The following is a 12,834-nucleotide window of genomic DNA, read 5'->3' as shown; positions in this document are numbered from 1 at the left end:
TTTTAAAGCACTAAAACTTCAGACTTTAGAAAGACAAATAATCATAATTAGTCCAAAGAAAGGAATATAAAAATGGGGTATGTAGAATAAAGGCTGAGTCTAAATTACAGTCTGAAATATTGTCAGATTGTCATTATCTTTTGACCAATCAGACTGGAGAATTACGCTATGCTAAACATGCTATTAAGAAATGCAATTAGCTCATTTGCAGCTAAATCTTGTTCAGATGTTTATTGTGTTGAAAGATATGTATTTTGTTTATAAACCTTGCTCACTTTTGCCTTTCTTTCACTCGCTTTAATAACTTCAGTGTACGGAACATTCCAGCGAAGTATTTAAAATAATTTTATATATTCGCTCCATCATTTTAGTTTCATTTTGACAGACGACTCGCTGACAGTAATGAGCTCCTCTGCCTCTCTGGCCGCTCTGGACCAATCAGAATCTTCTGACCTATTATGGTAATGGCCGTGACAGGCTGATACCCAGGATGCATTGCGTTTTGAGGCTGGTCTGCTAGAGCTAAGATGACCGACTTTGAGGAACCGCTCTCCGACGAGGAGAAGGTAAAGGCTTTTTCTTTCGTTTAACATATTTCTAAAGGCATAGAAAGTGACATTCGACATCTTCTGCAACTGCTAAGTCGATATCTAACAATTCCTATTTATTATGTTGATGTTCTGAAAGAAATCTAATCGCGTTTAGCCGGCTAGCTCTTTAGTTAGCTTACTTAGCTTACACAGGAAGCTACACAGTAGCTGCCCGTCTAGGGAATGCCCAGCCTAGTGGTAAACAGTTCTTGTTTTGCTAACGAAGCAGTTACTCGTCTTTATTTAGAACTTGGTTTTATATGGCAGTTGTTTTGGCTTATCTATCTGCCAGTGGATGTGGCTGAATATATTTTTGTTTGTGCACCGAGTTCCGGAAACGTTGCTTTGATTGAACGCTTCTGAGCTGAAGTTGTTAGCCGGGCGTTAGCTTGCTTAACTTGTCAAAATGACTAACTGTACAGGAAGTAGCGTAGAGTCTAACTAGCTAGCTGCCATAAATAGACCTGTCTATTCTCACTCCACTGCAGGGTTTGATTTCGCTGAGAACCTAGTTACAAACATGGAGTGCCTGTCTTTAATTTACATCCCACCCAGTGACGGAGGATTATTGAAGATTTACCCCCCCCCCACCCGAAACTACCCAGCTAACGCGTTTACGTTGTAAATTTACTTCTACTTGGACAATATGTGAGTTAGCTGCCAGCTTGTGCAAACAATAGTACATCTTGTTTGTCATTGCGTCTGACGACTTGTATGCAGTCAATAGCAGGATGTGTTTCTAGGAAGTAAGTAACACAAAGCTTAAGCGCATAGTCTGTGTTACAGGTTTCCTGATTTAAGATTTCCTTGAAAAGAAAAAAAGAAAAATTGAAGCTTTTGGATGTACTGATGAGATCAGTATCACAGTTCTGTCAAAATTCCTGCTACTGTATATAGTCCTTAAATAAAATCCTCAAGTTTGATCTTGTTGGATTATCTTTCTTATTATTTTATCTTATTCTTAGATAAAAGTGACTGGGGGAAAAATATTAAAAATAAAAATGAGCACAATCTCTAAGTGAAAATTTACATACACATGTTGATGAAATGTATTTTGGTAATATTGCTAATATGTTTATTGAGATCTAACCCTTGACATCCTTAGGGACAAAACCCTTAAATCCTTGAAATGATCCATTCTCTTTTATAAGTCATTTTAGAGAAACATGTATCAGATTAACAAATGTAAACATAGATATAATTATAATTTAATTTAACATCACTATGATTATCATTGTTGTTAAGATATAGTGTGAGCTTATGGGTAAAGCTGATCATAATATTGTAAGTTGAAAACACAGACTTGCCAGGGCAACAGTTTGGGGCATGAACTGCTAAGCTGTGTACTTGTCTTGTTTTTTAAGAAATTGGTATTTTTGTTAATGTTAAATATACAACATGTACATGTTAGAAATGTTTTTAATATTTGCCTGTCACCAAACAAGACCTCATTGGCAGGATGTTTGGTGTATTGCCTCCTTATCCCCAATGAGGCATATTTGCTTCATGAGTCACTTGATTTGGATATGTTGTGTAGAGAAACCTGTTTTTACACCAATTTATTTACTGCTTCACCCTTCATTCCTAACATAAGCATGGGGTTAATCAGCTTGACTGTGGTCTGTTTTGTGTTCCAATTAGACTGTAATCTCAATCCTTGTTGCTGCATTTGCAGATTAGAGAGGAACTGCTACTGTAACCTTTGTAGTTCTCACGTTATAGTTGGATAGAAATCTGTTCAGTTTCCTGGTCTGTACTGTGAGCAAAGTAGACCAAAAAGGTGGTAATTTGAATATAAATTGCCTTTGGGCTGTTCTTCTGTGTCAACATATCACTGATTTTGGATGACGTGGCTGTCTGTTTCAGAAACCCCAAATTTACATATCCCTCTTCCTTTGTATGCATATGTGATGTATGAAATACTTTATATATTTAATATATCACACACATTTATAGCAAGCAAATACATGTAATATATTTAAAATATTTATAAAAATTTGCAAAAGTGTTTTATGAAATTGTTAACAGAAGACAAAAATGATGCAAGCAAATCATTTAACTTCATGTTACTGCATACAAATAAATGGCTCCACCTTGTTTACTTACAAAATAATAATCTTTATAAGTATATAAAAAAAGATCAGATAGGATGCTAAAGAAGGGAAGTTCTGAATCCAAGTGGCACTTTCTCTTATGATTGTTTTGTATGCACTGTTCTAATTTAACCATTTCCTCTTTGTCCAATTCACTGGTTTGAGAGACTGCACACTATTGCACTCACTTCCTCACGTGTCTAAATGTAAATTTTTAATGAACTGTCTGGTAGAGAGCATCTAAAACAATAAGGTTTAGTCCACACGGTTATGGGTACTTTTTAAGTAGCAGTTTTTCTGTTTTGAGAACATGAGCATAAAATACTTTTCTGCATGCCTTAGCATCATTAGTGTACTACACAGAGAAAAAGCAAGAAATTAAACAAATAAAAAATGACAAATAAAAAATATTCCTTATTGATACTACAATGCAAATTTATCCACACCGACTACTGTGGAGGGTGGAGTCACAAAACTGCTTAAAAAAGGCATATCAGTGTTCGTGTGGACTAGTTTGGTTTGTGCAAAGTTTCAGGAAGTTCATGATGTTTTTTTTCTTCTCAGTGAGCTCTCAGCACATTCTATTTATTAACTCCACACACCCTTGGGACATGGACAGTGAGCATGTAAAGTAACTCTTCTAGGGGAATCAGTAATATTAGAACATTTTGAATTCGGTATTTTAAATATTATCTCTGCTTTTTGTGCAGGTCCGCATAGCAGCAAACTTTGTTACCCATGCTCCACCTGGCGAGTTCAACGAAGTGTTCAATGGTAAGTTTCCCACTAAGGGTCCCAGAGGGTTCCACTTGAGTATCCTACAGAAACCCCCATTCAGGATGTTCCAATTAGCTTTGATATATTTGCATTTTGGATATAAAAATTTACTGATTATTATTAATTAAGATTTTATTTTACTTTTTCTATGTAGATGTGCGGCTTTTACTCAACAATGACAACCTCCTCAGGGAGGGGGCAGCTCAGTAAGTGTTTTGGTTCACTTCTGTTATTCCACTTTAGCCCTTGCAGTATTGTCTTATCAAATGTTTCCCTCTCTCCTTTTCTTGCAGTGCCTTTGCCCAGTATAACATGGATCAATTTACCCCTGTAAAACTGGAAAATTCGGAGGAGTCGGTAAGAATAGTTCATAATGTACTACTTATCAGATACACAACTAAATATAAGGGCACCTTTTTATATTTGGTAAAGAAAATTCTTATAGTATTCAATGGCTGAATTTGGATATGTACAGTATGTAATTTACACAAATTACTAGAGAACCTATTTTGACATGTTCGACATGCCTAGCTATGTTAGCCAAGTATGTCAGCTTTACAGGCATGATACTAAATAACAATAACAGCATGGCAGAGTTCAACATTACTGTCTAGCCCTTCTGTTGCTTTATACAGTTTGCCATACCCCTTTAGCCCACCCTTCATAAGAGCGAACTTGAACACTTACTGTCACAGTTCTGGGCTGAGGATAGTCTGCCTACTAAAATATCTGGCTAGCAGTCCCTTATTCAGAAATGCACAGCAATGATGGGTTAGAAATGACTAGCCCTAGATATAGTCTCTTACACCTACAGGGTAGATAAAAAACATTTCTACTTGGTAATCACTGTGACAATTATCATGTTAAAATCTTCATTTACATATATTGCTGTGTTTTAACCAGCAGTGTCATATGTTGCTAAATTTTAAACATGTGCGCATGTATACATGCACTACTCACAATGTAGGCAATTGTACATAGCAGTGTTACTGGAGAATGTATACCAGCGCCATGCAAACTACCAGGTCAGTATCAATGTTGTGCTGAAAATAGTCAACCTCCCAAGTAAATAGTCAGTGGTGGTCACTTTCCATTGATTTATGTGGTGACATCTAGTCCTATTCACAGGTCGAGTTTCTGTCAGAAGTTCTTTAACCCTATACGGTAGATGTACCTGACGAAATGGTCAATGTGTATACTAGAAGTATACTCTTGTCTCCCTGTTAAATACTGATGTGTGTGTAGAACAGTTTCAGTAATGATTAAAATAGGGATGTATTTATTTCACTTCACCTCAGACATGTGCCTCAGGACACAGTTCCTTCATTTAGGAATATTCCATCTTCACTCTGTCTAGAAGCAGGTCATATGACACCATGAGATTGAGCACTGTGAATTTATTCATTTGCACGGGGATTTCCTTCCTTAGACCACCTTAATTATTTAATTCATTATTTACCAGAAACTTTAGTCTGCCTCTGTGAGTCATTTTTCTATTTCATCATCTAACAGTTTTTAACTAGTTATGTTTTGTTTGAGAGAAATTACTTTAATGTATTAATTGCTAAAATGATCTTGAGGGAATCTTGATGTTGAGGGAACTGCTTATTTGTCCATGTCACTAGTTCTTTTATAGCTCGTTATGTATCCGCCATTATCTTATTCAACAGTGTTGAAGTTATTTTCCATGAAACTTTAATCAGTTAGTCTATTGTGTGGGACATTGTGTTGTGCTATTATGTGGTATTAAAACTTGCATTGCAGGTTTTATGGTAATGGTCAAGTGCAGGCCTTTATAGACTGACTTCCTCTTATGGTTTTATGAGTCCTTAAAACAGCAGTATTTGTAGATGGTTCATTACTCATTTTTTCTTTCCCCCGATGCATAGGTTCTGATTACGGAGCATGGGGATTTGGGTCAGGGACGCTTCTTTGACCCACGGAGCCGCAAGTCCTTCCGTTTTGATCACCTGCGTAAGGAGGCCAGTGATCCGCAACCTTACCAGGGTGAGACCTCCCTGCACTCCTGGAGGGACGCCTGTGACGCTGCACTTAGTGCCTACGTCAAGGAGCATTACCCTACTGGAGTGTGCACGGTACATGCTTTTTTGTTCCTTTTTTTTTTTTGATTCTCTCAAGGATATTTTTAACAGCATTAAATTCTGCATAAAAGATTTTGTTTGTAGTAATGGTCTTTATTTTGCTCAGTATCCTTTTAAAATCCTGTTTTAAACAGGTATATGGAAAAACAGTGGACGGTCAGAAGACCATTATTGCCTGCATCGAGGGACATCAGTTTCAGCCTAAAAACTTCTGGTAAAAGAGTGCTATTCTTATATAATTGGTTGTTTGCCATTGTTTATAAGTCTGTATTTTGTTTACTGCAGGAATTTGGTTATTATTAGTTTCTGTTTCTAATTTAGATCATGTCATGGACAAAAGAGCACGAGCAATTCTATTGCAGACTTTTGATTTCTGTGGCTGTTGTCTGTCTGTGGGGTGTGTGTCTCTCTGTCTTGTGCATACAAACAGGAATGGGCGCTGCAGATCAGAATGGAAGTTCACCATCAACCAGCCTTCCTCTCAGGTGGTGGGGGTGCTGAAAATCCAGGTGAGAATTCTATACAGGTGACTGTTCTGTGAAGTAAGGAGAACTTTTTAAAAATTGTCCCTCCAACAAATATAAGACCCCTGCGTTTATTTGTTTTAGAGCATGACTTAATATTAAAGCAATTCTCATTTCTCTGTAGTTGGCATGCAAGGTTTTTATTGGGTCAAAATTGATCTTCGGTGGTGGCTGACCAACATGGTCATCCACACACAGCAAAGAGTACCCTAGTACCCACATGATCCGCAAGCCCAATATTGACAAATGTTAAATTTAAAATAAATACAAAAACAGTTTGTGATTTTTTTTCTTCTTATCCTATTTATTCTTGAAAAAAACGATCACTGTCAGGCTAGATAGTAAGAGCGATTACAACTTATTTTACATGTAAACATCATTGATACCATAGTATATTTGAAATGTCAAAGGTGTCACAATTTATCTATTTACAAATATCACAGCCTGCAGATGAACATTTAACTCGACTCTTATTATTAACACTGCAGAACCTTTTTAAAAGATCTCTGTAGTCGTACTTCATCCTGATGGGGCCCATCCACCTTGCAGTATACGTCTAAATGTTGGTCCTCTTTCATTTTAGTATAATCATATAAATTAAAAAGTAGCATTAAAAGGTGTAATAGTGCAATTTTTTACCATTTTTTTTTTGTAAATAAAATTAGCAGCTAGCTAGCAACAGCTTGCTTTGTATTTTGATCTAGTTTAATCTCACTCCAGTCTAACTTTAAACTAAATGATTTTATAGGTAATGTACTACACGTTGTCATAGGCCTATACATACTGTGGATTATTAAGGCTAAATGTTACTAAACACTCTTGCTAAATGGGGTTAGCACACTTACTTTCTCATTTCAGATGTGTATGTTTTTCTAAGAAGTAATGATTTGTTATACGCCGATTCTGACACTGACGCGCAGACCAATTGCTTTAACCATTTATTAAAATGAATCGGCTCAAAGGAGTCATTAGGTCGCGAATCGGACTTTAGCGTTGTTTTGCGTTTATTTAAAGTTATGTCAGCTGCATGTGCGGAATGCTCAACAAGTCAAGTCACCTTTATTGTCACATCACCACAACACGTGCCATGGTGAGTGAAATTCTTGGTAGCGAGCTCCAGAAATTGCAGGACCATTTACATACTGTAGTTTAGAAACAGAAATTAAGAACAATTTACATACAGGTGAGAGATGTGCAAAATGCTCATTACCAGGTGAATTGTGCAAATGTGGAAAGTCACAAGTTGTAAGAGAAGATAAGGCAACCTTTTTTGACTGCAATTCACACCCAGCGGTAATTCAGCAAAAATATTCTTCGAATGCACCACGTGAAAAACATGGATTCGGTCTTCCGACCTCTAGGATCAGTTGATTTTCATGCGTGGTAGAGAGCAAAGGCAGACCTGAAGACGTGGGGTGCTGTGCTTGTTCTCTCAGTCACTCTGTCAGCTTCACTGAAAAAACCCAATTACAGATCAAATAAGGCTTTGGTGGGACAAAAAATCGTTTTGGCGGCTGGCATAAAATTTTCAATGTAGGAAAAACCCTGACATAATGTTAATTATTTGAATCTGTGTTTTGTTAACTTTCCTGAAATGAACTCTAGGATTGCTATTGTACTAATTTGTTGCTGATCATTGTGTTGTGAAGGTTCATTATTATGAGGATGGCAACGTGCAGTTGGTTAGTCATAAAGAGGTGGAAGAGTCCATCATAGTCACTGTGAGTAAACACGCATACACTGTACACTTCAAGTACGGTTTTCATTAGATTTTCTGCTGTCCGATCCATAGTTGGGTACGTAGGTATGAGGCAGATTTTTGTCTTTTCCTCATTTCCAGGATGAAGAGACGACTGCCAAGGAATTTGTAAAAATCATTGAAAATGCAGAGAATGATTACCAGGTAAAGGCTTTCATTGACATTTTATTGTATAAAAAAACATCAGATTTTCCAGTGATGACCAAAAATAAGTGACATTTTAAATTTTACAATAGACGGCCATCAGCGAGAACTACCAGACAATGTCGGACACAACCTTCAAAGCTCTGCGCAGGCAGCTCCCCGTCACCCGCACCAAGATCGACTGGAACAAGATTCTCAGCTACAAGATCGGCAAAGAGATGCAGAATGCCTAGAACGTGGCTGGTTCCAGCTCTCTTCCTCTCTCGACACAGAACCGGTCAAAAAGAAAACCACATGCTGTTCGCTAATCAGAGGGAGACCCCCCCGCCCCCCCCTATCCTGAAAGAGAAAAAAAAAAACAACCAAAAAAAAAAAACAAAAGTCAAGGAACTTGCTCTATCAATGTTACTAAGAGGATGTGATTCCATTCAATTTCGGGTTTGTTAAAGGACTCAGCTAATGAAGGAGGGTCGGACATGAGTTTAGAGGGAGTCTGGATCTAAATTACTGGCAAATCCGATGCCATTATTTCATTTATGTGAATTCATCTGACCCGTCTATCAAATTCTTTTGAAAGGGTGTACAGTGTAGGTTTTTTTTTTTTTTTTTTTTGGTGTCGTGAGCTGCAATGGTTTGGAATGTTTGTGAGTATGGTTTAATTGTCCTAAAGAGAAGCAGAGAACTGCTGTCTGTCTCGCTCAGTAACTACTGACTGCAGTACAACACTCAGAACAAACCTCCTCCTCTTTCAGTGTCAGCGTGTGTAAGGAGGGAGGGCTTGTGTCTGAGTGTTGGAATCGGTCTTTGTCTTAATGCCTCACTCTTAGTACCTCCCTTCTGTAACTTAAACCCTCCCAGAAAAAGAAGACATTCAAAATATGTTATGGATTCCTGAATTAATAAAAGAAAAGAAATCAGTAGTCCTCTTTCCCATGGCAGAGAAATCACGGTTAACCCTGAGTTACATATTTATACATACAGATGTTATATTTTACTAAACAGTCCTTAAAACCCACGCTAGCATTCTTTTGTTGTAGGCATCCTGTGTGCTTTGGGGTGTCCAGAATTGAGTCTTACATTGCAAACAGCAAATCGGAGTTGTTCTATGCACTCTACTGTCCTGGAGCGGAAGGGAGCATCATCAGTGTTGCTGTCGCATGTTCATGTCATGGTACTGTTCGGTGCTTCACCACTGTAAAATTCACCCTGATCACAGAAGCATTGTCATACTGTATAATATCACTCTCATGTCACCTCTTTGTCTCTCTCTGTCCTGTAACAAAGCTCTTATGCTGATTTTAGCAAAGTCTATGCTACACTCACAGGTAATAAAGAATTGGCACCAAGCTGATGACTGAAACTGTCTGGAATGTTTTTCCTCTTACATGAGTCTGCTTATAGCTCCTTGACTCCGAGGAGACTGGCTTTAAGCGCACTTATACACTTCAGTGTATTAACCTAGACTTTATTGGACCACTTAGACTCTAGTACCTATACTGTGTAAACTATGATAATCCTCTGAGGTAAGTTTCCAAACTTGTGTAACAAAGATTTCCAGCACCCACAACCAGGGTAATTATTTTGTGCCTTTCCCTTTATGTGCATTAAGAGTCTTAATAAAAACTCAGCTTCAATTTACTACAGAATGGCACTCTTAGGCAGACCAAAATAATTTCAGTTTAACTTTTAAATACAGGGCAGGTAGCATTACTAACTCATGGTGCGTATCCCTAAAATGTCCTGGAAATGGTTGGTTTAAGTTTTAGTGTAAATGCAGCCATTTTCTGATTTCTTTTAAAACTACAGTATAGGATTTTATGTTACTAAAATGTCTGAGCTCTGGATCGACAATTCCTTTAATTCCCAAGAGTGACTCGTCACTGAGGCCTGTACCACTATAAAAACTATACTAAAGATGAATAAATAGGTAAAATACATGACACATTTACACATTATATAAGTTGACCTCCAAAAGGTTTTATTTTTCCCATATGTTATTAAAATGTTTTTGCAGTGCAGAGCAATTGTTAAGTAAAATGCATATCCATCATCTTCAATATGAACAGGTTCATTACAAAGAATCACAAAAAAGTTACAGTAGTACAAGCACAGGTTTGTGCTGGACAAAAAAAAATACAGTAAAAGCTTTGTGAGGTATCAGACAAGAAGGAAACATGAACAAGATATTAAAGAAAACTAAGTACTGCCCACAGGTTAGACTTCAGACAGAGGAGTTAGTGTTTCAAACCTCAATTTGCATCCAATCTAAATGTTATTTGACAACAAAAGTGAACAGATTAAAAAGGCTGACAATTTGCAAGAGTTTTAAAGCCTCCTTATATGTGTTAGACAGACCTAGAGAGTGCTGAGTTTAACATTATCAGTTTCTGCATTTGTTTCCCTGATCAGTAACTTTCATTCTGTTTCTAGTATCTTAGACTACATAGGTACATAAAATTCTTTAGGAAGTGAATTTGTGAATATAATGTGAATCACATTGTGTACATAAAATTCCTGTTGCATGTTTTTTTTTACATGAGCACAGAGAAAGAAAGCATGCAGGAAATTCCCCTTTATTTCTTAATGATTTTACAGATGATTCTTGATAATGTTTCAAATCACATGCTAGATTTTACCTACACTGAGCATATATATATCGAGCTATTTGGATGAAATATTTTTCTACAGGTCTTGACCACTCTTTACAGATTAAAGTGGAAAAAGTATTACTTTACATATCGCTGGACACAAGTGGAAAAAGTGTTAAATGGCGTAAGAGCTTTTTTCATCACTGACACTAGAGTTCGATGTTTCCTCATTTCTCTGTTCCAACACACCGAACTCCTCTAGTTAGATAATGACCCATTTTAATGTTAGTTTAGTGTTTTTGTGCTTAGAGCAGAAACAGATGTGTCTCTGCAGACTCTTCTCTGTTTGCTGCTCATGAGAACATGATTTTGAAACTTTTCTCACTGTGATAGTTTCCATTACACGGACTAAAACTAGTCTAACAAAGATGACCCTTTAGTCTGAATGAAATCACCTACTGTAGTTGCCTTAAACAGTCAAAGAAAACTTCTAGTCCTTCAATACATTTAATTTTATTCCTCTTACTCTATTACTTTAAAACATTGTTTTACTTTAATCTCGCATATGAGGTTTCGATGTTCAAAAAAAGCAGCGCATATAAAAGTTGGAAAATTCTTATGATTAACATTATTGCTGTTTTCACTCATGGACAAATCTTGTAAAAATGAATCCTGTTGGTACATATAAGTCTAGTGAGTTAATAAAAAAAACCCCAATGCATTTCCCAATTGCTCTGAGAGTTTAAAATGAAGGTATAAGCTTTTATCTTATAAATTTCAGTCAGTTTTGAGTCTGGTTGGGTTTACTGGGAAATTTGTGCTTGTATCTTATGTTCGTTTTGGTTTAACCATCGGTCCAGCTCAGCTTTAGGCATGAAAGAAGTTTAAGAACATAGTGACAGGCAACTAGATGAGATAGTCAATGTAGTTGCTAAAGGTTTGATTCAGGAGTTTTCTGGAAGCCTTATTATGTTCACTAGATTGAGCCTTTTTTTGCATTTGTGGAATTGACAGTTTATTACAGTGAAATTGTTTTTAAAGCGAGATATAAAGATAGCAGAGGATAAAGATCAAGTGGATAGATATGTAACTAGATAGATGTAGTGTGTTTCCTTGGATTTTAATACAGTGCCTGCCTTTTAGCGTCCTGACAAACATTTTTGTACTTTACGCTTTATTCTATCTAGCTCGAATACTTCCCTTAGTCCCAGAGATGCACACAGTCTTGTGGAACACCCCTATCTTTGCTCTGAGATTATTGCAGTGTTTTATACCATTCTTTTTTCTTTAAGTAAAACTTGTATTTTATCTAGATAGCTCATGTGCAGTTTACGACCGTGCTGGAAACACACCAGTACACTGTGATAAACTGGCGAGCAGATTGGATCAGGACTGCGAATGTAATGTTAGTTTTATTCTACTTTTTCTATTGAAAACTACATCTTTGGAGTCATCAACACTTAGGACGCGTCTCAAACCGTACTCTGCTGTAGTAAATGGTATGTCGACACACCATTTGAGTCCTTAACTATCTTGAATGTGCTTTAATCTTCTTAAACATGTAGTTTACACACGAAAAAAATGTCTTCCTGACTGTGAGAACAGGTAACATTTCCATATACAGTGAAATCAGGTGGGTTTAATTTATCCAAAGTGCAATTTGTTCTTCTACTCGGAAATAGTTTTCATAGTGTGTGTTATATATATATATATAATTTATTTTGATGAATAAGACTAATGTGTTTTTTTTAACCATGTTTATTGATTGCTCACCTGAGAATGCATCATTAATTATTGCTGTTTCATTTAATGTCAATTATTTTTAACAATTTTTTATTTTATTTTTGTTTAGTATTTCTTCCTTTTTCCACTTATACGCATGGTATGAAAGGGTGGTGACAGGGATAAATAAAATGTCTCAATATACAAGATGATAATATAATAATGTATTAACTAAAAAAAAGTAAGTTTAAATAAATGTTGTCTTTCTTGTGCAGTGTCCACAGTAGAAGTAAGAGCCAATGTCCTCTGCTCTGCTACTCAATCACAAAGCTCTCATTTTGTATGTGTGGATTTGGAGAGTAAAGGATGCGTGAGTGCAAGTACGAGTGCTTTGAGTGTTTAGAGTGCTCTGTAATCTGTTAGAAAAGGGATAATCGTGGAGCTAAGAGAAGCTGTGTATGGATTTGGCCCTTTAATTTAAGCTATTTGTGGACTGGCCTGTACTTAGCTGGATTTGGTTTAGTTTGGTGAGATC

General features: G+C 36.7%; 1 protein-coding gene across 1 annotated transcript; it reads left to right on the top strand.

Annotated features, from left to right (window-relative positions):
- The first annotated feature begins 436 nt into the window (after window positions 1-436).
- On the top strand, window positions 437-9,340 carry capza1b (capping actin protein of muscle Z-line subunit alpha 1b). Its single transcript, XM_027166517.2, has 10 exons — window positions 437-566; window positions 3,394-3,457; window positions 3,615-3,666; window positions 3,754-3,817; window positions 5,350-5,556; window positions 5,697-5,776; window positions 5,993-6,071; window positions 7,736-7,807; window positions 7,927-7,989; window positions 8,082-9,340. The coding sequence occupies exons 1-10, from the start codon at window positions 528-530 to the stop codon at window positions 8,220-8,222; spliced, it is 861 nt and encodes a 286-aa protein (XP_027022318.1). The 5' UTR covers window positions 437-527; the 3' UTR covers window positions 8,223-9,340.
- The last annotated feature ends 3,494 nt before the right edge of the window (window positions 9,341-12,834 follow it).

The sequence above is a fragment of the Tachysurus fulvidraco genome, chromosome 14, assembly GCF_022655615.1.
Source record: "Tachysurus fulvidraco isolate hzauxx_2018 chromosome 14, HZAU_PFXX_2.0, whole genome shotgun sequence".
Taxonomy (NCBI): domain Eukaryota; kingdom Metazoa; phylum Chordata; class Actinopteri; order Siluriformes; family Bagridae; genus Tachysurus; species Tachysurus fulvidraco.
This window is presented reverse-complemented; position numbering and strand designations above follow the sequence as displayed.

Coding starts and splice junctions, on each gene's coding strand:
- capza1b (XM_027166517.2), top strand. CDS start 528: ATGACCGACTTTGAGGAACCGCTCTCCGACGAGGAGAAG. Junction 3,458..3,614: donor GTTCAACGAAGTGTTCAATG/GTAAGTTTCCCA, acceptor TTTTCTATGTAG/ATGTGCGGCTTTTACTCAAC. Junction 3,667..3,753: donor CTCAGGGAGGGGGCAGCTCA/GTAAGTGTTTTG, acceptor CTTTTCTTGCAG/TGCCTTTGCCCAGTATAACA.